This window comes from Ovis aries, chromosome 10 (genome assembly GCF_016772045.2).
Source record: "Ovis aries strain OAR_USU_Benz2616 breed Rambouillet chromosome 10, ARS-UI_Ramb_v3.0, whole genome shotgun sequence".
NCBI classification, from domain to species: domain Eukaryota; kingdom Metazoa; phylum Chordata; class Mammalia; order Artiodactyla; family Bovidae; genus Ovis; species Ovis aries.
The window spans coordinates 31391467-31419192 of NC_056063.1; the positions used below are offsets into that span (position 1 = coordinate 31391467).

The following is a 27726-nucleotide window of genomic DNA, read 5'->3' on the forward strand; positions in this document are numbered from 1 at the left end:
CACTCAGTAAGATACACAAACCTTAGCTAATAACAAGGAGTGATAAACAGTACCTGAGCCTTTCTTACTTGCAGTAGCTCTAACTCACTCCCCTAGGCTGGCAGACAATTTTGTGCAGTGTACCCACGTCACGAGATGGTGACTGCAGCCATGAAATTAAAAGACGCTTGCTCCTTGGAAGAAAAGCTATGACAAACCTAGGCAGCATATTAAAAAGCAGAGACATTACTTTGCCAACTGGCCTGTATAGTCAAAGCTGTGGTTTTTCCAGGTGTAATCTACGGATGTGAGAGTTGGACCATAAAGAAGGCTGAAGGCTGAAGAATTGATGCTTTTGAACTGTGGTCCTGGAGAAGACTCTTGAGAGGCCCTTGGACCTCAAGGAGATCAAACCAGTCCACCCTAAAGGAAATCAATACTGAATATTCATTCGAAGGACTGATGCTGAAGCTCCAATACTTTGGCTACCTGATGCAAAGAGCCTACTCATTAGAAAAGACCCTGATGCTGGGAAAGATTGAAGGTGGGAGGAGAAGGAGACAACAGAGGACAAAATGGTTGGATGGCATCACTGACTCAATGGACATGAGTTTGAGCAAGCTCCAGGAGATGGCGAATAACAGGGGAGCCTGGTGTGCTGCAGTCCATGGGATTGCAGAGAGTCACAGACACAATTGAGTGACTGAATAACAAGTCTAAGCTCTATGCTCTAAGCTCTATCTTCCCTGGTGGCTCAGAGGTTAAAGTGTCTGCCTCCAATGCGGGAGACCCAGGTTTGATCCCTGGGTTGGGAAGATCCCCTGGAGAAGGAAATGGTAACCCACTCCAGTATTCTTGCCTGGAGAATCCCACGGATGAAGATGCCTGGTGGGCTACAGTCCACAGGGTCGCAAAGAGTCGGACACGACTGAGCGACTTCACTTACTTCACTTAAGCTCTACGCTATAAGCACAGACAGCTTCTGATTATGTAACATCAAATCCTTTTGCTTCATTGTGTTAGGAATTTAGCTCTTTTTTGCTTGCCCCAGATGCAAACTTGCTCCTCACACTGGCTAGTCTACATTATATACCCCAGATTTTTTTCTGGCACAGAGCTTTCTCTCTTCCTCAACTCTAGGACTCCCTGTGTCTCAGGAGAAGTCGAGAAATCTGCCCCTTGAGGTCCCCAGCTATAGATTCCAGACTCAGGAAGGATTCTAGTCAGCTATGGAGTCCAATCTGGGTTGTTTTACCTCTTTATTCCTTAGCTAATTTTAGTCCTCCTAAAATCAATGCAGATTTTCCTAGAAGGGAATAAAAAAACAGGCAGTCAGGGCTGTTCCCAGGCAGGCATGGGCTCTGTGGCAGCTAAACTAACCTGCTTCTTCTTTGCTGAGAGAAGCACTCTGTGAAGCTCCCTTCCTCTATCAGAACAACCTAACTACAGTACGTCCCCTACATATGAACCTTCAGTTGCAAACTTGTGAAGGTGCAAATGTCTGTTTGCACGTCCAATCACGTAGGTCAGTTCACGAGTCTGGCGTGCACTGCCCTGTGCGTGTGTCTTCTGCAAGCGGTTGTGCTTTTGTGTGCTTCACTGTACAGTATAAAATACAGCTGGACAGCATCTTTATTTCAAGCCCAGGTTGTCCAGAAGCAAGGGGAAAAGCAGTGGTGATGTACAGTTCAGAACTCTAGAGCCGACTGTTAGCTGGGTACCTAGGCTAACTATGTTGGTCTTATGAACAAATTGGACTGATGAAGGTGCTCTCAGCATGGAACTCATCTGTATGAAGAGGACTTACCCTACTGCAAATAGAAATTAAAGATTGAGACCACCAACATGGGACAGCTCACTAGCAAGGCCAAAGTCCAAGCCGTGGAGAAGTGAGTCCGGTGCGGGGAGCCCCCTTTCTCTTGCGAACTCCCCCACTTTAAACTCTGTTATCTTTAAAGCAAGTGCTACTATATGTAGCTTGAAATCACAATACAAACTCAGAGAACGGGTGAGTTTGTGGCCTGAGACTGTTCTCCAGTATCATCTGAGATTCGTGGCCACCCACATCAGGACCCGTGCTAGCCACTCTGATGCCAGCATGACTGTGTCCCCTAAGCCCCTCTCTCCCCCTGGCCATGGGACAGGGGTATCCTGGGATCCAGGTGACCGGTTGCCCTTGTGTTTCTTCCTGTTGTGAGAGGTGGTGTGGAACACAAGGGCAAAGAACGCTGGTTGAGAGTCAGATGCCTTCAAATGCTGGCTGTACTGTGCAGCCTTCGCTACTAAGCCTTTCTCATCTCCAGTTTTCCATCTGTGAAAAGGAGACTGCCTCACTGACAGGGTGGTTTTTATAGCCACAGGGCCTCATCTGGAGGCTAGAACACATTACCAGCTCAAAAAACACAAATTCCACCATTCCATCTTATTTTCAGTCATAACAACAAAAAGACTGTTACAGATATGAACGTCAAAAATTCAAGTCATCACAAGTATACTTTTCCTGTTCTCTGCCTGCCCTTCATCTCTACTTGGTGCCTCTGATTTTCCTCAGTTTGGAGAAATGTTGTCTTGTGGCTTTTAGGTTAAAAACCATTGTTGTTGTTGTTCAATTGCTCAGTCGTGTCCAACTCTTTGAGACCCCATGGACTGCAGCATGGTAGGCTTCCCTGTCCTTCACTAGCTCCCGGAGTTTGCTCAAACTCATGTCCATTGAGCTGGTGTTGCCATGACTTCTCAATTTAGGATAGCAGAAATCAGCCACTTTCCAGCTGAAGCCCTCCTCTCCTGGGTTTTCTTCTCTCCCATGCCACCCAGCTTGATTCCAAGCGGGTCCTGGTGCGGCTGGGCTGGGTGGCCCCTGGCTCTCCTTGCACATGCTCCGGGGCTGGCAGCCTCTGACCGTGACTCATCTGGAAGGCCTCTGGTGTCTCCTTTCAACTCACACCTGCTGTGTGCACAACCACGCATGCCATAAGGGCTGCGGTCCCGGCCCTGTCCTCACGGCGCCCGCACTGCGGCTCTGGTCGTCACGTCCACGCCGATCTCCCGCTCCATCTCCCGCGGGTGGTGTTCTCCACACCCTAGAGCTGCCAGAGCACTCATCCTGCCCTCCCCATTCCATCCACCTCTGTTCTATCACCTGCAGTCCACCGTGGCTCGAAGGTCAGGGAGGTCTGTGACCACCAGGAGTACACGTGAGATGAGCAAGGCAAAGAGCTCCATCACCCTTTCGTCAACGTCGTTTAATCGCTCAGTCGTGTCCGACTCTTTGGGGATCCCTATGGACTGCAGACCCCCAAGACTCCTCTGTCCATGGGATTCTCCAGGCAAGAATACTGGAGTGGGTTGCCATGCCCTTCCCCAGGGGATCTTCCTGACCCAAGGATCAAACCCATGTCTCCTGCATTGGCAGGTGGCGCCTCTACCACTGTGCCACCAGGGAAGCCCTCCCCCCTGCCATCATCCTGAGACCCACTGAATTCTGGGGGCTCCACTGAGTTTTATCTCCCCTCCTGGACTCATCCTGAAGCAGGTGCAAACTGAGTAAGCCTGATCTGGCAATTCTTCTGGTACTCTCTTCCCTTCCCAGCTTGGATAATATCTCTTTAACTGACCAGGAGCCTAAGAGATTCATTTCTGCTCAGATTAACTGCCCTTTTCGAAGCTTTCTCTGCCTCTTGGGCTTTTCAGGCTGAAGGTGAGAATCTGAGTCCTTGTTAGCTCCGAGGCTGATCTACACCAAGTAGTGTCTTGTGCTGGGTGGACCAAGACTCAGACTGGGCCGGAGCACGTGGATATGACGTACTGCAAATCGACATTCTACACACTGTCCCACTACAAATATAACCTATTCCTGCGAAGAAGTGAGAACGCACCTCATCAAACACTAGCTATATCTGCCTTTCCTGTCAGTTTCTAAAGAATAAGACCCAAAGGACAATAAGAAAATGACATATGGATTGCGATTTTTACACATTTACTTGAAAAATTAACATATAATAACACTGTGTCGTGTGTGCACGTGAGCTTTTTGTGTGTACAGGTCTATAAACGTGACAGCATGCATAGGTGTCTGTAACCACCACCACAACTAGAATACAGAACAGTTCCATTGCTTCAAAAACCTCCCTTTACCTACCGGACAGCACAGGGTTATGCGGCAGCCTGGATGGGAGGGGCGTTTAGGGGAGAACTGTTGCTGTTGTTCAGCCTCTAGGTCAGGTCCGACTCTGTGACCGCATGGACTGCAGCACGCCGGGCTTCCCTGTCCTTCACCATCTCCCAGAGCTTGCTCAAACGCGTGTCCATTGAGTCGATGATGCCATCCAACCATCGCACCCTGCCCTCAGTCTTTCCCAGTGTAAAAGTCTTTTCCAATGAGTTAGCTCTCTCCACTGGGGGAGAATGGATACATATATATGCATGGCCGAGTTCATTGCTGTCCACCTGTAACTATCACAACACCGTTAATCAGCATTGCTGCTAAGCCACTTCAGTCGTGTCCGGCTCTGTGCGACCCCATAGATGGCAGCCCACCAGGCTCCCTCGTCCCTGGGATTGTCCAGGCAAGAACTCTGGAGTGGGTTGCCATTTCCTTCTCCAAGGCATGAAAGTGAAAAGTCAAAGTGAAGTCGCTCAGTCGTGTCCGACTCCCAGCAACCCCATGGACTGCAGCCTACTAGTCTCCTCCGTCCATGGGATTTTCCAGGCAAGAGTACTGGAGTGGGGTGCCACTGCCTTCTCCATTAATCAGCTATACTCCAATATAAAATAAAAATGTGTTTTAAAAAAATCTCCCTTTGTACACCCTTCTCACATCCCTGACCCCTGGCAACTACTAATCTGTTCTCCATTGCTATGGTTTTGCCTTTTGGAAAATCTCACAGAATCAAAGAGCACGCCATCTCGAGTGTAGCTTCTTGAACTCAGCATAAAGCCTTTGCAAATCATGTGAGCTGATTACGTGCATCGACAGACCATTCCTTTTAATACCTGTGAGATCTGTGGTGATTTCCCCTCTTTCATTCCTGATGCTGCTAAGTTTGTCTTTTTGTTTGCCAGACTTCCATTTATCACTTTTGTTGACTGTTTCAAAGAAACAGCTATCAGTTTCATTGATTCTAGTATTTTTCTGTTTTCAGTGTCACTAATTTCTCCTCGTCTTTATTTACTTCCGTTTTCTTGCTTTGAGGTTATTTTTGTGCTATGCTGTACCTATGATACAGGCTACAAACATATTCTTCTTCTAGTGTCCTGAGGTAGAAGCTAACTGATTTAAATCTTTTGTTTTTTTCTGAGTTTTTAATACTAAAATATCATTTTAGGCATGATGTTAGCCATGCTGCACAAATTTCTAAATGTTGCAATTTCTTTTTTTTTTTTTTTTCATTTCAGTTTAAAATTTTCCCTTGAGACTTCTTTTTGAAACTCGGGTTATTCAGCATATGTCATTTAACTTCCAAATGGTTAAAGATTTTCCTGTTACCCTTCTCTTATTGACTTTTGTCTAATTTCATCAAGGTCAGATAACATATTTTGTATGATTCTAACTGCTTAAAATTTATAAATTTTACGACCCTAAATACTTTCTATCTTTGTGAATGTTCCATGTACACTGAAAAGAATGTATATTCTGCCATTGTTGGGTGCAGTATTTTATATATGTCTATAAGCTCTCATTGGTTAATGACGTTATTCACTTCTATATCTTTGCTAGTCTTCTGTCGACTGCTTCTGTTTATTACTGAGAGAGGAGGTGTTGAAATCTCCCAGGCATAATTTTATGTCGGTCGTCTTCTCCTTTCAGTTCTGTTTTTGCCTGGTGGGTTTTACAGCTCTATTGTTAGACAGACACATTGAGGCCTGTTATATGTTCTTGGTAAATTAACCCTTTTACATTGTATAACGTCCCTCTTACCCTTGGTAATTTGCTCTAAAGTCTACCTTGTGTGCTATCAACACAGCCACTCCATGACTTTTGATTTGTGGTTCCATGTTCCATCCTTCTATTGATACTTTTAACCTGCATCTTTCTGTATTTTAAGCAAAATTCTTGTTGACAGCAGACAGCTGAGTCATGTTTTTTAATCCATGTTTCCATACATACCCTGACAACCTTTTCAAAGATTTTTTTGATGTGGACCATTTCCAAAGTCTTTGGTGTATTTGTTATGATACTGCTTCTGCTTTTTGATTTTTTGTTTTTTTTTAGCCCGAAGCATGTGGGATCTTAGACCCCTGACCAGGGATCAAACCCACGTCCTCTGCGTTGCAAGATGGATCCTTAACCACTGGACCAGCAGGGAAGTTCCTTGGTGCTTTGCAAATGTTAGGAGGGATATTTGACTGGATTTATTATTTATTTCATTATTCTTAGATTACCAGGTGTTAAATAGTTGACTGTGGTGTTGGAGAAGACTCTTGAGAGTCCCTTGGACTGCAAGGAGATCCAATCAGTCCATTCTAAAGGAGATCAGTCCTGGGTGCTCATTGGAAAGACTGATGCTAAAGCTGAAACTCCAATACTTTGGCCACCTCATGCAAAGAGTTGAGTCATTGGAAAAGACTGATGCTGGGAGGGATTGGGGGCAAGAGGAGAAGGGGACGATAGAGGATGAGATGGCTGGATGGCATCACTGACTCGATGGGCATGAGTTTGGATAAACTCTGGGAGTTGGTGATAGACAAGAGTCGGACATGACTGAGTGACTGAACTGAAATGAAATAGTTGATAAATGAAGTAATAAGCAAAATGACTGATCAAGGCAACTTGAGTTAGCTATATAATGGGCATCAAAACGCCTGCACCAGAAGTTTAATATGAGGATTAAATGAGATGATGCACATAAAATATAAAGGGCAGAACAGTGTCCAGGACACATTGGGTATTTACAACTAATTTTCCCCTAAATCCTGGAGGCTTCTCAGCAGATTTTTCAAAAGATTAAAGTGACAAGGTTCTCTGTACTGGAACAACTGAGCAATCCCTGAATGTAAAGTCACTGGATCCAAACAGAGTCAGCCTAAAATATCAATAATTTGTTCAGTCGCTCAGTCGTGTTCTACTCTTCATGACCCCAAGGACTGCAGCACCCAGGCTTCCCTGTCCTTCACTATCTCCTGGAGTTTGTGCAAACTTAACTCATGTCCATTGAGTCGATGATGTCATCCAACCATCTCATCCTAACTACCTTCATGTTTTTTATGTCTCTTGGAGAACTGATCCCTTCATTCATAATGTGTGATGAAGATTATCTGTGATGATCTTATTCTGAAGTCTGCTTTGCCAAGACTATAAAATTATAGCTATTCCAACTTTCTTTGGATTAGTGCTAGCATGGTATATCTTTCTCCATCCCTTTACTTTGGTAAGAGTCTTTATACTTATTTATTTTTAAAACTTATTGTTTTATATTGGAGTATAGTGGATTAACAATGTTGCAATAGTGTCAGATGTACAGCAGAACAACTCAGCCATACATATCCATGTATTCATTCTCCCTCAAACTCCCCTCCCATCCAGGCTGCCACTTAACATGGAGCATAGAGTTTTTATATTTAAATAGGTTTTCTTTTTCTTTTTTTAAAAAAATATAAATTTATATATTTAATTGGAGGCTAATTACTTTACAATATTGTATTGGTTTTGCCATACATTGACATGAGTCCACCACGGGTGTACACGTGTTTCCCATCCTGAACCCCCCCCCCCCACCTCCCTCCCCATACCATCCCCCTGGGTCATCCCAGTGCACCAGCCCCGAGCATCCTGTATCATGCATTGAACCTGGACTGGCGATTTGTTTCACATATGATATTATACATGTTTCAATGTCATTCTCCCAAATCATCCCACCCTCGCCCTCTCCCACAGAGTCCAAAAGACTGTTCAATACATCTGTGTTTCTTTCGCTGTCTCGCATACAGGGTTATCGTTACCATCTTTCTAGATTCCATATATATGCGTTAGTATACTGTACTGGTGTTTTTTTTTCTGGCTTACTTCACTCTGTATAACAGGCTTCAGTTTCATCCACCTCATTACATTAGAACTGATTTAAATGTATTCTCTTTAATGGCTGAATAATACTCCATTGTGTATATGTACCACAGCTTTCCTATCCATTCATCTGCTGATGGACATCTAGGTTGCTTCCATGTCCTGGCTATTATAAACAGTGCTGCGATGAACACTGGGGTACATGTGTCTCTTTCAATTCTGGTTTCCTTGGTGTGTATGCCCAGCAGTGGGATTGCTGGGTCATAAGGCAGCTCTATTTCCAGTTTTTTAAGGAATCTCCACACTGTTCTCCACAGTGGCTGTACTAGTTTACATTCCCACCAACAGTGTAAGAGGGTTCCCTTTTCTCCACACCCTCTCCAGCATTTATTGCTTGTAGACTTTTGGATTGCAGCCATTCTGACTAGCATGAAATGGTACCTCATTGTGGTTTTGATTTGCATTTCTCTGATAATGAGTGATGTTGAGCATCTTTTCATGTGTTTGTTAGCCATCTGTATGTCTTCTTTGGAGAAATGTCTGTTTAGTTCTTTGGCCCATTTTCTGGAATTGAGCTGCAGGAGTTGCTTGTATATTTTTGAGATTAGTTGTTCGTCAGTTGCTTCATTTGCTAGTATTTTCTCCCATTCCAAAGGCTGTCTTTGCACCTTGCTTATAGTTTCCTTTGTTGTGCAGAAGCTTTTAATTTTAATTAGGTCCCATTTGTTTATTTTTGCTTTTATTTCCAATATTCTGGGAGGTGGGTCATAGAGGATCCTGCTGTGATTTATGTCAGAGAGTGTTTTGCCTCTGTTCTCCTCTAGGAGTTTTATAGTTTCTGGTCTTACGTTTAGATCTTTAATCTATTAAATAGGTTTTCTTGTGGATAACATATAGTTATGTTAAAAAAAAAAAAACCCTTTTTGACTATCTCTGTCTTTTAAGTAGTGTGTTTAGACCACTCACATTTCACGTGATTATGGTTCTGGCTGGATTAATATCTTTATAACTTTTCTATGCATTGCACTGGGGCTTCCTAGGTAGCACTAGAGGGAAAGAACTTGCTTGCCGATACAGGGGACACGGGTTTGATCCCTGGGTCGGGAAGATCCCCTGGAAAAGGGAATGGCAACCCACTCCAGTATTCTTGCCTGGAGAATCCCATGGACAAAGGAGCCTGGCGGGCTGCAGTGGATAGGGTCCCATGGACAGGGGAGCCTGGCGGGCTGCAGCGGATAGGGTCCCATGGACAGGGGAGCCTGGCGGGCTGCAGTGGATAGGGTCCCATGGACAGGGGAGCCTGGCGGGCTGCAGCGGATAGGGTCCCATGGACAGGGGAGCCTGGCGGGCTGCAGTGGATAGGGTCCCATGGACAGGGGAGCCTGGCGGGCTGCAGTGGATAGGGTCCCATGGACAGGGGAGCCTGGCGGGCTGCAGTGGATAGGGTCCCATGGACAGGGGAGCCTGGCGGGCTGCAGTGGATAGGGTCCCATGGACAGGGGAGCCTGGCGGGCTGCAGCGGATAGGGTCCCATGGACAGGGGAGCCTGGCGGGCTGCAGTGGATAGGGTCCCATGGACAGGGGAGCCTGGCGGGCTGCAGCGGATAGGGTCCCATGGACAGGGGAGCCTGGCGGGCTGCAGTGGATAGGGTCCCATGGACAGGGGAGCCTGGCGGGCTGCAGCGGATAGGGTCCCATGGACAGGGGAGCCTGGCGGGCTGCAGCGGATAGGGTCCCATGGACAGGGGAGCCTGGCGGGCTGCAGCGGATAGGGTCCCACGGACAGGGGAGCCTGGCGGGCTGCAGCGGATAGGGTCCCATGGACAGGGGAGCCTGGCGGGCTGCAGCGGATAGGGTCCCACGGACAGGGGAGCCTGGCGGGCTGCAGCGGATAGGGTCCCACGGACAGGGGAGCCTGGCGGGCTGCAGCGGATAGGGTCCCACGGACAGGGGAGCCTGGCGGGCTGCAGCGGATAGGGTCCCACGGACAGGGGAGCCTGGCGGGCTGCAGCGGATAGGGTCCCACGGACAGGGGAGCCTGGCGGGCTGCAGCGGATAGGGTCCCACGGACAGGGGGAGCCTGGCGGGCTGCAGCGGATAGGGTCCCACGGACAGGGGAGCCTGGCGGGCTGCAGCGGATAGGGTCCCACGGACAGGGGAGCCTGGCGGGCTGCAGCGGATAGGGTCCCACGGACAGGGGAGCCTGGCGGGCTGCAGTGGATGGGGTCCCACGGAGTCAAACACGACTAAAGCTACAACATGCATGCACTGCATTTATTCTCCATTTTTCCCTCCTCTCCTTCTGCCTCCTGTGAGCTTGTAAAATAGATGCACTGCAATTCTTTCACGCTGAAACAATAATGGGGGAATACTCCTGAAGAAAAATTTGAGAAATGATACCCCCTCTGCCTATTCTGTCAGCACAGTTTTTATGATGCCTCTGTTTTAAGGAGAACACTGCCATGTTACAGAGTCAGTGTTTCTCAGGTTTAAATATTTCTCCTTCTGTTCCTGGTGGAGCAGACATCATGAGCCTTTATAATCTCTAGGGACTGAATTACAGACATAGATTGTTGGACTCTCAATAGGTAACTGCTTTTATGAGTGATCTCCTAGTCAAGCTGCTTGCAGCGTATGACATCAATCTTATTCTTGCTGTCTTAGTACTTTGATTGTCAGGAATAAAATGAACAATGAAAGCAGTTGTGTGATTTTAATTTCAAACCTAGCATCACTGACGTGTGTGGAACAGGCAGGTTTGCGATTCGTACTTTAGTGAACGAGGGGAGGCGAGTAGCACCTGCTTTTGTAAAACACTCTGGAACACAAGGTAATCCTTGGCCAGCACTCCTCTCAGAGCACAGATTTCATTTCCAGCCAATGCCCTGTAGATGTCACCATTGCCATTTCTGATGGGGAAAAGCACCAGCTTCACCACAAGCTTTTTCAGTCGCTCAGTCGTGTCTGACTTTGCAACCAAATGGACAGCAGCACACCAGGCTTCTCTGTCCATCACCAACTCCCAGAGCTTGCTCAAACTCATGTCATCAAGTCGGCGATGCCACCCAACCATCTCATCCTCTGTCGTCCCCCTCTCCTCCCACCTTTAATCTTTCCCAGCATCAGGGTCTTTTCCAATGAGTTGCCTCTTTGCATCAGGTGGCCAAAGCACTGGAGCTTCAGTTTCAGCATCAATCCTTCCAATGAACATTCAGAGTTGATTTCCTTTAGGATTGACTGGTTTGATCTCCTTTCTGTCCAAGGGAGTCTCAAGAGTCTTTAACAGCACCACAATTTGAAATTATCAGTTCTTTGGTGCTGGATCTTCCTTATGGTTCAACCCCTACATCTATACATGACTACTGGAAAAACCATAGCTTTGACTAGATGGGCCTTTGTCGGCAAAATGATGCCTGTTTTTTATTATACTGTCTAGATTTGTCATAGTTTTTCTTCCAAGGAACAAGCGTCTTTTAATTTCATGGCTGCAGTCACTATACTCAGTGATTTTGGAGTCCACGGTGATGGAGGCCAAACCTGTTGAACCATCTGGTTGTTAAGGAACCAGGGGAGTCTGCTTGTTCTGACCCATTTACAGATGCTCCTCTGAAAGTGCCAAACTCTGGATACTTTCTCATTCTGTATCATTCTCATCTACTGTCTGGTACCTGGTTTTACAGTTCACTCCTTCTTTCAGAAACTCCTCTCTCATTTGGCTTCTTCGAGGAGGGACTCTCCTGTTCGCACTGACCTTTCTCCTCATCGCCTGTGTTTCCTTTCTTTCCCACTCCTTCTCCTTGGGTCCCTACAGAGGCTCTGTCCCGTGTCCTCCTGTACACATGCTCCTGTCAATCACCCTCTTCTAATGTCACTTCTACACAAATGACTCCCAAATCTGCTTTTCTAGAGCTTCCTTTTTCTCTCCTGACATTCAAACTCATGTTTAACTTCCTCATGGAGCCCCTAGCATCACAGAGAACAAAGAATCTTGGAAATCGACAAAGCAGGACTAGCCCAGGTTGAGGGAGGAGATGTTACCTATGGGAGCAGGCTCCTCTGTCCATGGGGTTCTCCAGGCCAAGGATCCTGGAGTGGGTTGTCATTTCCTTCTCTAGGGGATCTTCATGGGTAACTATAATATAAAATAATAAGCTCCTCCCACTTGAAATTCCTGAGAGAACGGGACAGAGAGCACTCCTGGAACATGCGATAGAATTCTCAACAATTTTTCCTGAATTCCAAAGGAACAGATGATAGTATATTTGAGTAATATACGTATTGTGTAAAAGTACATTTTTGGAGGAAAAATGTCCATCCCTACATGGATGCACAAAGTGTGCAGTTCCAGAGAAAATAGTTAAACAGAGAACCCGCCACCTCTTTATAAATATTCCTGAGCCGTAAACACAAGAGTCCTACTTGAGTATAACACTCCTCAGTTTTGTGATTTCCATTTGGGACTTGTTGGGGCCAGGGTGGGGACGGTTTACCTCTTACCACCTGGAGCCTCTTGGACTTGTAAACCCCAATGGACCCCCTAACTGGCTCACAGGCTGGGTCCTGGGGTCCTGGATCCACCCTCTCCTTTGTGTCAGACCCTCCTCCTCACCCTCCCACCCTTTGCCCAGATTATTACTACAAGCAGCTGAGCTTCCTAAGTGTTTTCTCTGCTTGGTGTTCTCTTTCTGCCGTCCATCCCATACTCTGCTTTTATATCACCTGTCCTAAAATGCAGCTGCAAATGTACTCTGTCCAAAACTCTCAGAGCCTCCTGACTGCCTCAAATTGAGCCTCTCTGTACTGTGCTATTTGAATCACCAAACCCTTCTGCCTCATTTCTGGCTACTGACAGTCCAGAAGCTCCACACTTTAGGCAAATCAGACTCTACTCCTGGCAGATCCAGCCTGGTTTGTTCCAGGGCTGTGCCGCCCACTAAGCTGGGCCCCCCATCTCTGCCGTGGAAGCCTGATTTACTCTCGAGGGCCAGTACACAAGCATCCGTCTTCTCTGGATGGCCACGTGGCCCCAGCTGGAGTAATCGCTTCCTGTGGGACCCCTGAGAGCCACATCAATACTCTGTCCTCCAGGGATTCGAACAAGTGTCTTTCCCCTCTGGAATTAGAAGGCAGGGTCTGAGACTGAGTTTTTAAATCTTCCACTTAACCAACAGGTATAGAATTAAACTGAATGGCTAGGATGCACGGTGATGTATATTTGGGGTCAGAGATAATCCAAAGAGTGTATGTGGAGTAAAGAGGTGGGTCTCGCTGTAACTCACTCAGGCCCTGAGGGTCCTGGTACAAATGGACCATGTTCCCAATCCTCCCCTAAATATAAGGCACAGTACAAATCCTCACAGCCTTGAAGGCTGTGTGGAGAGGGAGAGGAAATACCATATCATTCTGGAAAACATGGGCTGGACATGAGTTGATACGGGTTGGACATTGGCTGGACATGGGTTGACTGGACATGGGTTGATATGACATTACTTTGTCTACAAAGGTTCATCTAGTCAAGGCTATAGTTTTTCCAGTTGTCATGTATGGATGTGAGAGTTGGACTATAAAGAAAGCTGAGTGCTGAAGAATTGATGCTTTTGAACTGTGGTGTTGGAGAAGACTCTTGAGAGTCCCTTGGACAGCAAGGAGATCCAACCAGTCCATCCTAAAGGAAATCAGTCCTGAATATTCACTGGAAGGATGATGCTGCAGCTGAAACTCTTAATACTCTGGCCACCTGATGGGAAGAACTGACTCACTGGAAAAGACCCTGACGCTGGGAAAGATTGAGGGCAGGAGGAGAAGGGGACGACAGAGGATGAGATGGTTGGATGGCATCACTGACTCAATGGACAGGGGTTTGAGTAAACTCCAAGAGTTGGTGATGGACAGGGAGGCCTGGCATGCTGCAGTCCATGGGGTCGAAAAGAGTTGGACACGACTGAGCAACTGAACTGAACTGATATGGGTTGATATGGGTTGTATTGTGGCTCCATTGCTTTCTAATTCTATTGTCTTGGGAAGGCTACAGAACCTCCCTGAGCCTCCGTCTCCTCAACTGTCCCATGAAAATAATGTTAACACCAGGCAGGGTTTTGTGAGAGTTAAAATGTTATATGTAAGCTGTCTAGGACACTGGAGATGGTCAATAAACAAGAGTGATGTTACTAAAATGCTTTGTCTTTGACTTTTTGAACTCTATAGAACCTTTCATTAGTGGAGGCAGGGTTGATTAAAACCTACTAACATAAGTGAATTGAAGATGAAACATTAAATATATGAACTACATTAAAAATATGTACACCCCTAACTGAGGCTTCCCTGGTGGCTCAGACGGTAAAGAATTTGCCTGAAATGCAGGAGACCCAGGTTCAATCCCTGGGTCAGGAAGAACCACTGGAGAAGGAAATGGCAAACCCACTCCAGTATTCTTGGCTGGGAAATCCCACGGACAGAGGAACCGCAAAGAGTCTGAGAAGACAGCAACTAACTCTTTCATACTATATACTTTAGGGAAAAGGAGGCTGATGCTTATTAATTTTGATTAAGCTTAGAAAATACACAAATGCTTGACATTAATTTTCATTCTCTGTATGCCTAATAACATTTTCAATAATAAATAAAAAGTATTAAAACCAACATGTCACATTCATAAAGTAAAATGATACAAATTATACAAACCAATATGAAAAAACTGAATAAATATAATAAACCTGATTAAAAATGAAATGAAAATGAATACACTCTCAGATGTAACTTGTAAAATCTGATGCTACGGGGCGAGGCAAGCCGCTTAATACGTTATTAATATTAACAGGACCATCATCTGTGTTGTTTCCTGGATTAGCCACCAGGGGCTGCTAAAGAGTAGTGTTTCTGGGAACCAGGCAGAGAAAGATTTAAAAAAAATAATCTTTCAACATGACCCTGAGAAGTGCAAGTCCCTGAGAATCACACTTATTACTATACCCCCCAGAGGTCTGAGACCGCAGATTTCAGCAAAGCTGTCTGGCTGGTGGTGAGGACCGTGCCCTGCTGGCAGAGTGGAGCTACCTAAAATCAGCATAAATGTGAGGCTGGTGTTGGCACTTAAAGGTGACATCTGAGCATCCCTGGACGCTGGGCTCAGACTGAAACACAGCTGACAATGCTCACAGCCGCTGTGCCATGAGCTGTGAAGCACAGGGCAGAAATGGAAGATTCTTATCTAGGCTTCCTTTTTCTAGTGACTTCCCATCCTTAAGGGAATCAGCACATTCTGGAAAAAATACATAGCCCCAGCTGAATAGCTGGACTAGAAAACTGCTTCTATTCTTAAAGGACACGCCAAGTCAAATCCTTTATATACATAAAATGAAATCAGAGGGGTCTGTTCTGTGCTTTCACTGTACATTTCTCACCTGTCTTACTCATCCCGCTTGAGAGTAAAATATTTGTCAGATTTCCTTGTCCTCAAAAAGGATGCTTTACTGAATACTGTTCAAAGTACCTTTGCCCATTAATTCATGACATTCTCTCTATAACCTTGTGAAGAGTTATTAACGATCCTATTTGCAACTGAGGAAACTTTGAGACTCAAAGATGACTGGTCAGAGGGGACTTGGCGTAGGGCAAGGATGTATTAATTTCCCATGGGTGATGCTGACAGGGCTCCTAGACGGACAGTAACTTGCTCAAGTCTTGAGGGGGATGAAGGCGTTGGTGGGACTGACCCCTTACCAGCACGGTATCCTCACTCTACCATGCCAGGCTTTGTAGACAAAATGCTACACACGGAAAAGATACAGGTGTGGCGCTCCAGCAGGGTCTTTAGGAAGAAGAGCAGAAAGAGCTTGTTTTTTCAGGCTGGCTATAGTGGTCATGCTTTGCATAGCTATAGTAAGCTGGGCTGTGACCATGTCTCACATATAAAAATAATAATAACGCATCAGCTTCCCGCAGTAGGATACAGGGAACACGTCAGGGTCACGATATCTTGTAACCGAGGGCTCTGTCACCCACACTTCCTGGCTTGCCTGGCTCTTATTTCCCTGAGTTCTCCACCCCAGTCACAAACTCTCAAATCAATCACCTTAAACCACATGGAGCAAATTCAGCCTATGTGGAAGCCGCTTATGTTCAATTACAGACCAAAAAAAAAAAAAAAACCTCCGTTGTTTCTTCTGGAGCTTATCTGGAGAAAGAGTTGTGATCAGGACAGAGAAAAGGACACACTGGGTGGGAGGGGAAATGCCAGGGTCATCAGGAGGCCTGCCTGGAGTCGCTGGTTGTGATTTACTGAAAAGAGAATGAAATTCAGGCCCACCATCTAGCTTGCTGAAATGTCAAGCTGAGTGTGGCTCCAGCCAGTAGGGGGCTCTGATGGACATGCCTGCAAATCACCTGCCAGCCCTTTGGGATCTCCGACGGAAGGGCCATGTGGATGCTACAGAGAAGTACAACTAGTGGCCCCTGGACCAACAGGAATTCTCCTGGGGCCCAGAAATGCACCGTTACAGGGAACTGACCCTGAATCTCAACACAGAAAACTCTTTTTCTCTGCCATGATGCCATGAGTGGGGTCTAAAATCTCCAACTTGAAAACACACAGCATGTTAGAAAACAAAAAAAAAATGAAAGTGTTAGTCGCTCAGTCATACCTGACTGTTTGCGACCCCATGGACTGTAGCCTCTGTCCATGGGATTCTCCAGGCAAGAATCCTGGAGTGGGTAGCCATTCCCTTCTCCAGGGGAATCTTCCTGATCCAGGGATAGAACTTGGGTCTCCCGCATTTCAGGCCGATTTCTGACCGTGTGAGCCACAGGGCAGCCCTCACAGTGCGTGTGACCAATGTGTTAAGTTGGTGTCTGCTGGCAAATCAATCCACAGCAAATCTTTATCAAGGATTTGCTACGACACTGCGTGATGCATAGAAGCAACACAGCGGCCAGAGTAACACAGTACATGTCATCACCGAACTGCAACGCACAGCCCTGATTTCCTCTCTTTATTAAAGACCTGACAGTCAGTGGAAAACATATATCCAGCCAAAGAATAGAAAATACAACTCTCTCTAATAAGAAAACTGCTCAGTATTTAACATGGCAAGTCCAGCCCCTTTAGTGCCTCAAAAACGTGTCTGTAATTTTAATTCTTACAGGGTGGGAACACAGTCATTTCGGTTCTTCAAGGCTGACCCCAGAGGTACCAGACCAGAAGGGAAGACATAACATTCAAATTGGCCATTGATTGCTGGTGTTAACATTTTGACAAGGGAGGAAAAGGAAACTATTGATAAAACTGAAATCTGTTCATCTTGTCTTTGATCACAACTATACACTGGGAATTAGCTCCTTGGGCGAAAAGCTTTAAGCAAAAACAGGAAACAAGCATTAAACAGGGCAGCTGAGGCTTCTATACTAGGAGGGACAAGAGAGGCTGCAGGCTGCCATAAAAGGTCGGAGTCCTCAGCACTTTAAGGTTCAGATAATAAGGAAAACCAGTGGACATGGTGTTGGTTAATATTCTTCTGATTTTTCTTCTTTAAACTAGCTAGAAATTTAGTTAGTTCATTTTCCTGGTTGGGGGACATTTCTATAGCACTTTTACTTTCATTTATAGATCCCAGGAGGTCCATACATGAAATTAATGCCTTATAGGTTATTGATATGGTAACTCATAGTGTTTAAACTTCAAAGGTAAAGGTTTCAAGTTCTCCCCCAAATGCTCCTTGGTCACCCCGGGATGGAGCAAGAATGTACAAAGTCAGACTCAGGCTCCCACCGCCTCCCTCCTACACTGAGAGACAGGGAGGCCGAACCATGTTTGGTGAACGTTACCAGACGGTACCAAGGGCTTCCCAGGTGGTGGTAGTGGTAAGGCATCCACTTGCCAATGCAGGAAACGCAAGAGACGTGGGTTTGATCCATGGGTCAGGAAGAGTCCCTGGAGAAGGAAATGGCAACCCACTCCAGTATTCTTGCCTGGGACATTTCATGGACAGAGGAGCCTGGTGGGCTACAATCCACGGGGTCACAAAAGACAACAACAAACCAAGTCTGATAACACACCCAGCATCCGGACGAGCCCAGGAGGCTCTGGACTCTTAGGCTGAGGAACCCAAGGCCTCTCTGCATTGTCAGAAGAAACAAGGGGTCAGGGGACACCCCCTCCCCACGCTGCCCCCTGCACACTGTGAGCGTGGCCCGGAGGAGAGGCCCCAGGCTCTGCAGCTTCCAGGTCCCCTAAAGGGCCACAGTAGCCCACTCTGCTGCACTGGCTTGCTCTGTGCTCAGAGGCACAGATGTCTCAGAACCTGGCCACCTCGGGTCCAAAATGCAAACCACCACATGCCCCATTCTCACCTTCCAAACCTCCCTTTATACCTTTCCTTTTTTTCTTTCCTTTGGAGAAGGCAATGGCAACCCACTCCAGTACTCTTGCCTGGAAAATCCCATGGACAAGAGGGGCCTGGTAGGCTACAGTTCATGGGGTTGCAAAGAGTTGGACACGACTGAGCGACTTCACTTTCACTTTTTCACTTTTCTTTTTTTTAATGTAATTTTCCCTTTTGGAATCAAGGTTATGAATCTGTCTTCCCAGACTAACGTCTTTCACACACAAGTCTCAATTCGGCTCCCAAAACATCCCACGATGCTGGCCGAGACACCACAGCACCTGAAAATCAAACCATCTCTAACCCCAAACCCGAATTAAAGCTCGCACACTAAGAACCATCCCCGCCACTGCCCTCCGCTTCCACATCCACCAGGCGTGGCCTACCTTCCCGAAGAAGAGCTGCGTGGCCACAGCGAGCGCCTGGAAGCCGCGGACGGCGGTCCTCAGCTCCGCCCGCGCGAGCCCCAGCTGCCGGGCCTGCTGCTCGTAGCGCTCCTTCAGCCGCTGCGCCAGCAGCCGCTCCGCCTCACGGGCCTGCGGGTCCGGCTTCGGGGAGAACCCGTTGCGGGGGGCCGTGGTCCTCTGCTTGGGGTACCCTAGGAAGCAAGGAGGGTCACCTGTGAGAAAACAGCCCAGATGTGACCAGTGCTCCTCATGACACAAAGATGCCAGCAAGGGGCTGAGAAGGAACGGCCCACTGTGTGTCAAAGTGTTAAAAGGAAAAAAACAAGGACTGTGAAGTACAAGGTTTCACGCTTGGAAGCAGAGAAACAGATAGAATTGCCCAATTCCGCCCAGCTGCCTACATTTCTTCCCGGTCTACTTAGAGAGACTTGGAGCAGTTGGCTTTTTTTTTTTTTTTTTTTTTTAACCTTCAAGGGGATTCCCTTGGAAAGCATCTAAAGGGAAATCACTCAATCCAGGTTGAAGCCAGACTTAAAACCTAGCAACTCTTTCACTGACGGGCTTCCCCGGTGGCTCAGCGGTCAAGAATCCAGCAGGGCAGGAGATGTGAGTTTGATCCTTGGGTCAGCAAGATTCCCCTGAAGGAGGAAATGGCAAGCCCCTTCAGTATTCTTGCCTGAAGAATCCCGTGGACAGAGGAGCCTGGCGGGCTACAGTCCATGGGGTGGCAAAGGAACAGACATGCCTGCAGCAACTGAGCACGCACGCATACATGCGTCAAGCACCTGTTCAGTCAATGACATGCGGGAGGCCCAGTGGACTTGCAAAGAAATGAGGCCCTGCCCTTGCCCATGGGCAAGTCAGCGTCAGCATCTGGGCTCTGGGTTCTCTGATTCCTCGCCAGGCATCTCAACACCTAAGGACACTTGCTGACCCACTCTGCAGCATCTCTGACTGAACTCACAGGTTTGGGGGCACACCTGAACCTAGAACATTCTCCCATTCCCCCAGTCTCGTCCCAATCACATCCCCTGGTTGCATTACTCTGAGTAGGGGCACATAGAATCTATGGTGATCCCAGCGACCACTGGCGACTCAGAGCAAAGAAGCCAGTCAGCTTCTGTTCTTACAGATGAATGCAAGCAGTTTGCGTGCAAAGGCTGAGCGCCAGGATGAACACGGGCCTTCAAAATGCAAAGAGAACATGAAAAATTCATCTGCAGTCATCTGGTCACTATCCAGAGGATTCTAATGGATGGAAAAGCATGCTCCAGTCCTGAAGCTGGAAGCTCAACGGACATGACAAGCAAACACTGCAGCCTTGGGACCTGCATGTTTACAATCTCAGAGAAGGCCCACGACCTTAACACTTGTAAACAAGAGGGAGAAGAACGGAAGAACACAACTTTGATAGCCCTCCAGCTTAAGGAAAAGCACTTCATGAGTTTGGTCCACCTCCCAACAGACAGGAAGTCTGTTTCTTGCAGGCTGGCACCAGCATGACACCCCAGGGAGCACAAGTGCTGAGTTCTCTGTCGTCTTAGACAGGCTTTATTTTTCTTAAACTGATCTAAATTTATTTCAGAAAAAAATGCGCCCAGTAGCACACTACTTTCTACTCACCACTGGCACTTGTCTGTCTGGAGATGGCTAGTGCTGGGGAGAGTGGACAGCATGAGAGCAGGACATTTCCTTCCGGCCAGTGTGGAGCATGGGTAAGGGCAGGAATTACTGGGTTGGCCAAAAAGTTCGATCTATGGAAAAACTCAAACGAACATTTTGGCCAAACCGCCCAATCATAAATAAGTATTCCAGAGAGAAGAAGGGCCTCTCAGGTGGCTCAGGGTTAAAGAACCCTCCTGCCAATGGAGGAGACACAAGAGATGATCCCTGGGTTGGAAAGATGCCCTGGAGAAGGAAATGGCAACCCATTCCAGTATTCTTGCCTGGGGAATCCCACGGACCGAGGAGCCTGGTGGGTTTAGTCCATGCGGTTGCAAAGAGTTGGACACGACTGAGAGACTAAGCATACACACTAGAAAGAAGAGGGTTACCTTTCCCATTCCAAGGAAAGAGCAGATTATTTTCTATTTTGATGTACAGAAAATAGGAGGAAAAAAAAAAAGATGTTACAGCCAGAGTTTCCCAAGCCAACTATAAGAATTGGTTATGATAACACACTCTTTAGACAAAAATTTATGCAAAATAGTCTCAACTTTGGGACATTTATTATCATTTATTATTTACAAGAAGTATGAGTGTTATTTATCAAAGTAAATCTAAATGTCTCCTTCCTCCAAGGGTGAAAAATCTTGGCTTAATGGTGTTATAACAATTGCTTAATTTTTATATCAAAAATTATAGTTACATCTGGCTTCCCTGGTAGCTCAGTTGGTAAAGAATCTGCCTGCAACGCAGGAGACCCCAGTTTGATCCCTGGGTCAGGAAGATCCACTGGAGAAGGGATAGGCTATCCACTCCAATATTCTTAGGCTTCCCTTGTGGCTCAGCCGGTAAAGAATCTACCAGTGTGGCAGACCTGCGTTCGATCCCTGGGTTGGGAAGATCCCCTGGAGAAGGGAAAGGCTACCCACTCCAGTATTCTGGCCTGGAGAATTCCATGGACTGTATAATCCATGGGGTCGCAAAGAGTCGGACACGACTGAGCGACTTTCACTGGTGAAGATGGAGTAAGAAAGGAGTAGATTTATCTTCTCATCTGAAATGACCCAAAACACTTGACCAAAATATGTGTCAGTGGGTTTCAAGACATTATATTAGGCAATGAAGCACGAGGAACCAAAGACTCCAAAACACACGAGACGACCCCTACCACCCCCAGGGATGCCTGAGCCTGCTCTCTGGGTGGTCTTCCAGGCTGTGGCACAGAGAGTCAGGAAGCCCAGGGTGGGTCTGGTAGTCTTCCCAACTTGGCACGGTGGAGCTGGGGGCTCAGGAAGTTCAAGGGTCAGTGGTTACAGGGCAGAGTAGCTGAGAGGACAGCTCCACAGAGACACAGGGTGACACAGAAGGGCCTCTCGAGTTTCTGGACAACTTACATCAGTGCAGCAGGTGAGGACAGTGTCCAGAGCCAGGGAGTGGATTCTACCCAGGACTAGCAGGAACACTACCGGGAGCTCACAGAAGGCCAGGATCAATTCCTATGCCCTCCGCAATTCCCAGGGCATCAGAACACCTGGAAGGCTCATATCATGGTGCTCTGCTGAAACCAGTCCTGGACTAACTGCTGGTCAGGATCTGTTTAACAAAGCTAATGAGAAAGATCCAAGATGATCAAGCTCTTTCCAAGTCACATAGTTTTACCCAATAACAAAGCTTAAGAATATTTATAGAATTAAAAAAAAAAATCCAACAAGGAAAAATTTACAATGTCAGTCATCTAAAAAAATTCTCAGGCATGTAAATAAGCAGGGATGTACAAGTCATGATGAAGAGGGGATGCAATTAACTGAAGTCAGCCAAGAAAAGCACCAGCAATTAACAGTTATTATAACTATATTCCATATATCAAGAGGCTGGAGGAAAGACTGAGTACATCAAATAGAAACAAAGATAAAAAGAGACTTAAATAAAAATTCTAGAGATTAACAATTCAAATGTCTGAGATAAAAATACACTGGATGGCATTAAGATTAGACACTGCATATGAAAAGATTAATGGCATGGATTTGCACAGCAGCATTACTCATAGTAGCCAAAAGCTGGAAACAAATGCCCATCAACCAATGAGTGGATAAACGATGACACATTCACATGGTGTACTATTATTCAGCCCAAACCAGGAACGAAACACTGATCCAGGAAGGAAATACTACTGATCCTCACTTTGACATGGATGAACCTCAAAAACGTGCGAAGTGAAAACAACTGACGAAGAAAGCCACACAGAATATGATTCTACTTACACGAAATGTCCAGAATAAGCAAGTCCATGAAACAAAATAGACTAGTGGTTGTCAGCGGCTGGGGAGCATGGGTAGTGAGCTCATGGGTATGGGTTTCTTTTGAGGCTAAAAGAAAATGCTCTGGAAGTAGTGGTGATTGCTGCACAATTTTGTGAATATATTAAAACCACTGAATTGTACACTTTAAAAGAGTAGAATTCACAATATGCAAATTACTAAAGAAGCAGCTGAGGCTCGGAGAAATTCTGTTATTTGCCCCAGTTCATACATCATGTGAGCCACCAAGCCAGGATTTGAACTCAGTTTGGTCTATTTTCCTGGGCCAAACTGCTTGGCAACATTTAGAATTTGCAGAAGAGTTTCTAGTGAAGACAACTCCATGCAAGCATTTCCAAAAGCTGGAAGAAAACCAGCAGGAATAGGTGTCACAGAGTTAAGGGAAAGAAAATTTCAGGAAAGGAGTGATCAGTAACGCCAAAGGCCACAGAGATAAGGACCAGGACGTGTCACTTAGACTTAATAACCAGGAGGTCATGAGAGGCCTTTGCAGGATTTGGGGGGAGGGAAGGCAGTGGAATAGGGAGGGGGTCGCTAGCTGGCAGGAATGGGAGAAGTCATCTGTAGGCAAGGGACAGAGACGAGAATCACAAGATGCCTCTTCCCCAAGCCTGGCTGCAAAGGTGGGGAGAGAAATGGGTCAAGACGATCCTCAGGGAAGTTCCAGAGCAGCAGGGGAGGGAAACACACCTGGACTTCAGCTGCCACTCCTCAATCACATGACAGTTGAGGGTTCAAGGCTTGACAGAGGCACCACCGACCAGTGCAGCTCGGCTTATTTGATGTTCAATAATCTGAAGAAAGGGGAGTTGCCCTGAGAGAGGGATGGAGGAGGCAAGGAGAGGAGGCTGGGGACAGGAATGCTGTACTCCCAGACCTGTCCACTCTCATTATATAGGTTTCTCTTCACCAGAGCTGGCTTGACATTCTCCTGTGGTAGCCCAGACCCCAATGCTTCTGCTCCTCTGCACACATATGCAGATGCTTTGAGCTGTTCATGTTCTCCCAAAATTCATGTGCTAATCCCTAATCTCCTCTGGGGAAAGCATTTAGGTCATGAGGGTGAGGCTTCCACGAATGGGATTAGTGGCCTCATGAGAAGAGACACCAGAGAGATGACCTCGTTTTCCCCACATGCTGAGAAAGCAAGATTTACCAAGACAGCCCTTGTTGTGTGGAGTATCAGACAAGTCTCAACAAATTTGAAAGGACTAAAATCATCCACCTTTGGCCACCCAATGCGAAGAACTGACTCACTGGAAAAGACCCTGATGATGGGAAAGATTGAAGGCAGGAGAAGGGGACGACGGAGGATGAGAAGGTTGGATGGCATTACTGACTCGACAGACATGAGTTTGAGTAAGTTCCAGGAGTTGGTGCTGGACAGGGAAGCCTGGCGTGCTGCAGTCCATGGGGTCACAAAGAGTTGGACACCACTGAGCAACTGATCAGCACTGAACTGAACAAATCATCCAAAGTATGTTCTCCAGACACAATGGAATTAAATTAGAAATACAATCAGAGAGACCTCTGGAAAGTCCTAAATATCTGCAAACTAAAAACAATGCTGCTAAATAATCATGGGGAAAGAAGAAATCAGAAAAGGAAACCTGAAAATATTTTGAACTCAATGAAGATGAAAACCCAATATATCAAAATATGTGAATTACAGCTAACATAGTATATGAAGGGACATTTACTGTATTAAATGCACATTAGAAAAGCAGAAAGACTTCAAATTAATGACACTCGCTAATTAAACTCAACGTCAGCAGAAGAGATAATAATGATCACAGAAGAAATCTACTGAGAATCAAGTCATATTTTATACTACATACAAAACAAATTAAATGGATCATAGATGTAAATATAAAATCTATATGTATTTTAGAATAAAATATAGGAGAAAATATTTATGAACTTGGGTTATGTAAAGATTTTTAAAGATAATACTAAAAATATGGTCCATAAAAGAAAAAATCATGAATTGGACTTCGTGAACATTAAGAACTTCTAATCTTCAAAAGACATTGTTAGGGGAGTGCAAAACAACACACAAATTGTGGAGAAAAGAAAACTGCAGATCACATACCTGAAAAAATTGTGACCAGAATATATAGAAATCCTCAAAATTCAATAAAAAAAACACTTCCAATTGAAATGGCAAAAGATTGGAATATTTTATGGAAGAATACACACAGATGTCAAATAAATGTAAAAAAGATGTTCAACATTTTAATGTCATTAGTTGCCAGGCAAATGCAAATTAAAACCATGAGATACTGCCATGTACCTATTATAATGTTTATTATCTAAAAGACTGACCATACCAAGGGTTGGCAAGGACATGGAGAACTGGATCTCTTGGACATCACTGACGGGAATATAAAATGGTACAACTACCTTGGAAAACAGATTGGAAAACTTTTAAACAGATTTAAAAGTTAAACACATAGCTATCATATGACTTAGGCATTCCACTCTTAGCTATTTGCCAAGAAAAATGAAAGCAGAGGTCTATACCAAGGCTTGTACAAATGTGCGTGGTAGCTTCATTTATAATAGCCAAATCCCTGGGGGAAATCTCCAAAGTGTCTCAGTAGGTAAATGGATAAATTGTGGTACTTACACAGTGGAGTTCTATTCGCTGATAAAAAGGAATGGACTACTGCTTCAGTAGATCTGAACCCCTTCCCTTCCTTCCTCTCCTTTCCTCTGTTTTCTTTTTCCTTTCTCCCCTCTCTTTGCCTTCATTGACATGGATTTAAATTTTTTAAGCCCTCATTTCAACCTTTCCCTGCATATGTCTTGTTGGAAGTTTACAGGAACATCCTGACTTTACCCACATGGACAGCTGCAAGAGCAAAGGATTCCCACACCATAAAGTTTCCAACAACTAACCACACTCCTCCCTCAACTTGCCTTTAAAAGTGCTTTGCTGAAATCCTTTGAGCAGTTCTGGGTTTTCAGAGCACAAACTACCAGTCTCCTTGCAGGCTCTGCAATGAACCTTTTTCTGCTCCAAACTCCGACGTTTCAGTTTGTTCTCCCTCCTGTGCATCAGGCACACAAATCTGCCTTTGGTAACAGGCTCTGTCTCCTGACCCTCTTCATGTGTGACTTTGGATTACTTCCTATACATTTTAAAAATTTACTGGAAACATTATTAATAAGGTCATTATTTGACAAGGTTTCTGGTTCATAGCGCAACAAGTAAGAGTGCAGTTCAAAGTGGGATTCGAAGTGCTTGTGTTGAAACAAAGGCTCTGCTATTTATTTCCTGTGACTTTTGGGCAAGTTAATGAAAATCTATGAAGTTCAATTTCCTCACATACAAACGAAGAGGCAATATCGTACCCATCTCCCAGTTACTGTGGGCATTACATAAATGAATTCATTTAAAGACCCAAGGACAGTACCTGGTATACAGTAAGAACTCAAACTTAAGCTGCTATTATTGCTACTATTTTTGTGCTTAAAGGTTATATTGCATTCTGCTCTACAAAGAGGCTGATGTCTTACAACATGAATTTCCATAATAGGTAATTTTCAACTTTCACGACATTATATAGCTTGTTCATATAAGTATGTAAATAAATAACATAACAAGTGTTTGATATCCACGGTTCATCTTTTTCTCCTCTTTTTGGAAAAATATTATCTCTTGAGGTAAGATCTCCAAAATCTGTTTTCCAATTATAAATTATCTCAGGTGCTGTTGGAATAGCAGATACTCCTACACAGAGAAGATCCTACCCTCTAAATGCAGCATTAATAACATTTTTTTAAAGACAAAATGATGCCAACAGCTGGTTCATTTCAGCTGGAGTCAGAACACAGCCGTACACGAACGTCAAGCCCTGGAACAGTCACGCGTACCACGTGGGCTGGCATCACTCCACTAATGACATTTGAACAAAATGCATTCCAAGTTCAAGTCTCCTCAGATAACATAGTTCACATTTCTTAAATACCTGGTGAGTGGAGCTTGGTGCTCGAAGCCGCTGTCCTCTTAGGAGATGAAACTGCAGGTTTATTGGCATCTTGCTCTTTTTGTACTTCTTTCTTGGCTCCTATAAATAATTTAAAAAGAGAGAAAGAAACAAAAGAGAGCTCATTACAATCAAAACGGTTAACACAAATTGTTTGTGGAAAGGGAGGCTTAACAAAAGGCGCACAGAACAAAATAATATTTGGGTGATTTGTTGCTATAGTCACCACCTCCTGTGCTTCAGGAATGACACGCTTGTTTATAGCAAAGGGAATTTTGTTACGAGCAGTCAGAGGAATAAGTACACTGCTGTCTCTGACATGATGAAAACCGCCCCTGTCTCTGGGGGTCACCGCACCCCAAAGGCCCTTACAAACTATGTGGGAATTAAAATTCACTGTCCTCAGCCACTAACTCAGTCGGCCTGTCTCCTTGCCAAAACAAATTTTCAGAAGATGGAGAAGGAAGCTGTAGCCGAATCTAACTGCTAATGATTCCAGCATCATGAGAGCTGAGCCTCCGGGGACTTGGTCTGCCTCTAATTAATTTCCACGCAGCTGGTCTGCAGAGGTGACCTGGAGAGCCTCCGAGTTCTGTCTCTGCTGCAGCTGAGCCTTTGTGGGACCAGATGGCAGAGGCGGCTGCAGCAGCTCGGGACATCTTGAACTTGGGCTCAATCTAAGAACGGGCACTCGGGACATGGCCCCATTTCTCCCTGGTATGCTGGGCACAGACCCTCACCTCACATCCCCTTCATCAGAAAGTCAAAGAATGATGGATGGAAGATCAGAGAAGTAACACCAACCTGGGCGAACCTAGACCTCTCTCCACCTCAAGACCATTTATTATGCCATTTCAAAAATAAACCCTGGGCTTTCCTGGTGGCTCAGTGGTAAAGAATCCAACTACCAGTGCAGGAGACAAGGGTTTGATCTCCATCTGGGAAGGTCCCATGTGCTAAGCCCACGCACCACAACGACTGAAGCCTGTG

At 45.7% G+C, this 27726-nt stretch overlaps 1 protein-coding gene across 6 annotated transcripts in view; it reads right to left on the reverse strand.

The window, feature by feature from the left end:
* Nucleotides 1–27726, reverse strand: part of MTUS2 (microtubule associated scaffold protein 2) — a 383566-nt gene that overhangs the window by 97968 nt on the left and 257872 nt on the right. For all 6 annotated transcript variants that reach the window (XM_042254839.2, XM_042254838.2, XM_042254840.2 and 3 more), the window contains 2 exons: nt 26719–26817; nt 18741–18952 (listed from right to left, as the gene is read on the reverse strand). In XM_042254839.2, the coding sequence (XP_042110773.1) occupies nt 18741–18952; nt 26719–26817 (311 nt within the window). The remainder of the gene's footprint in view (nt 1–18740; nt 18953–26718; nt 26818–27726) is intronic.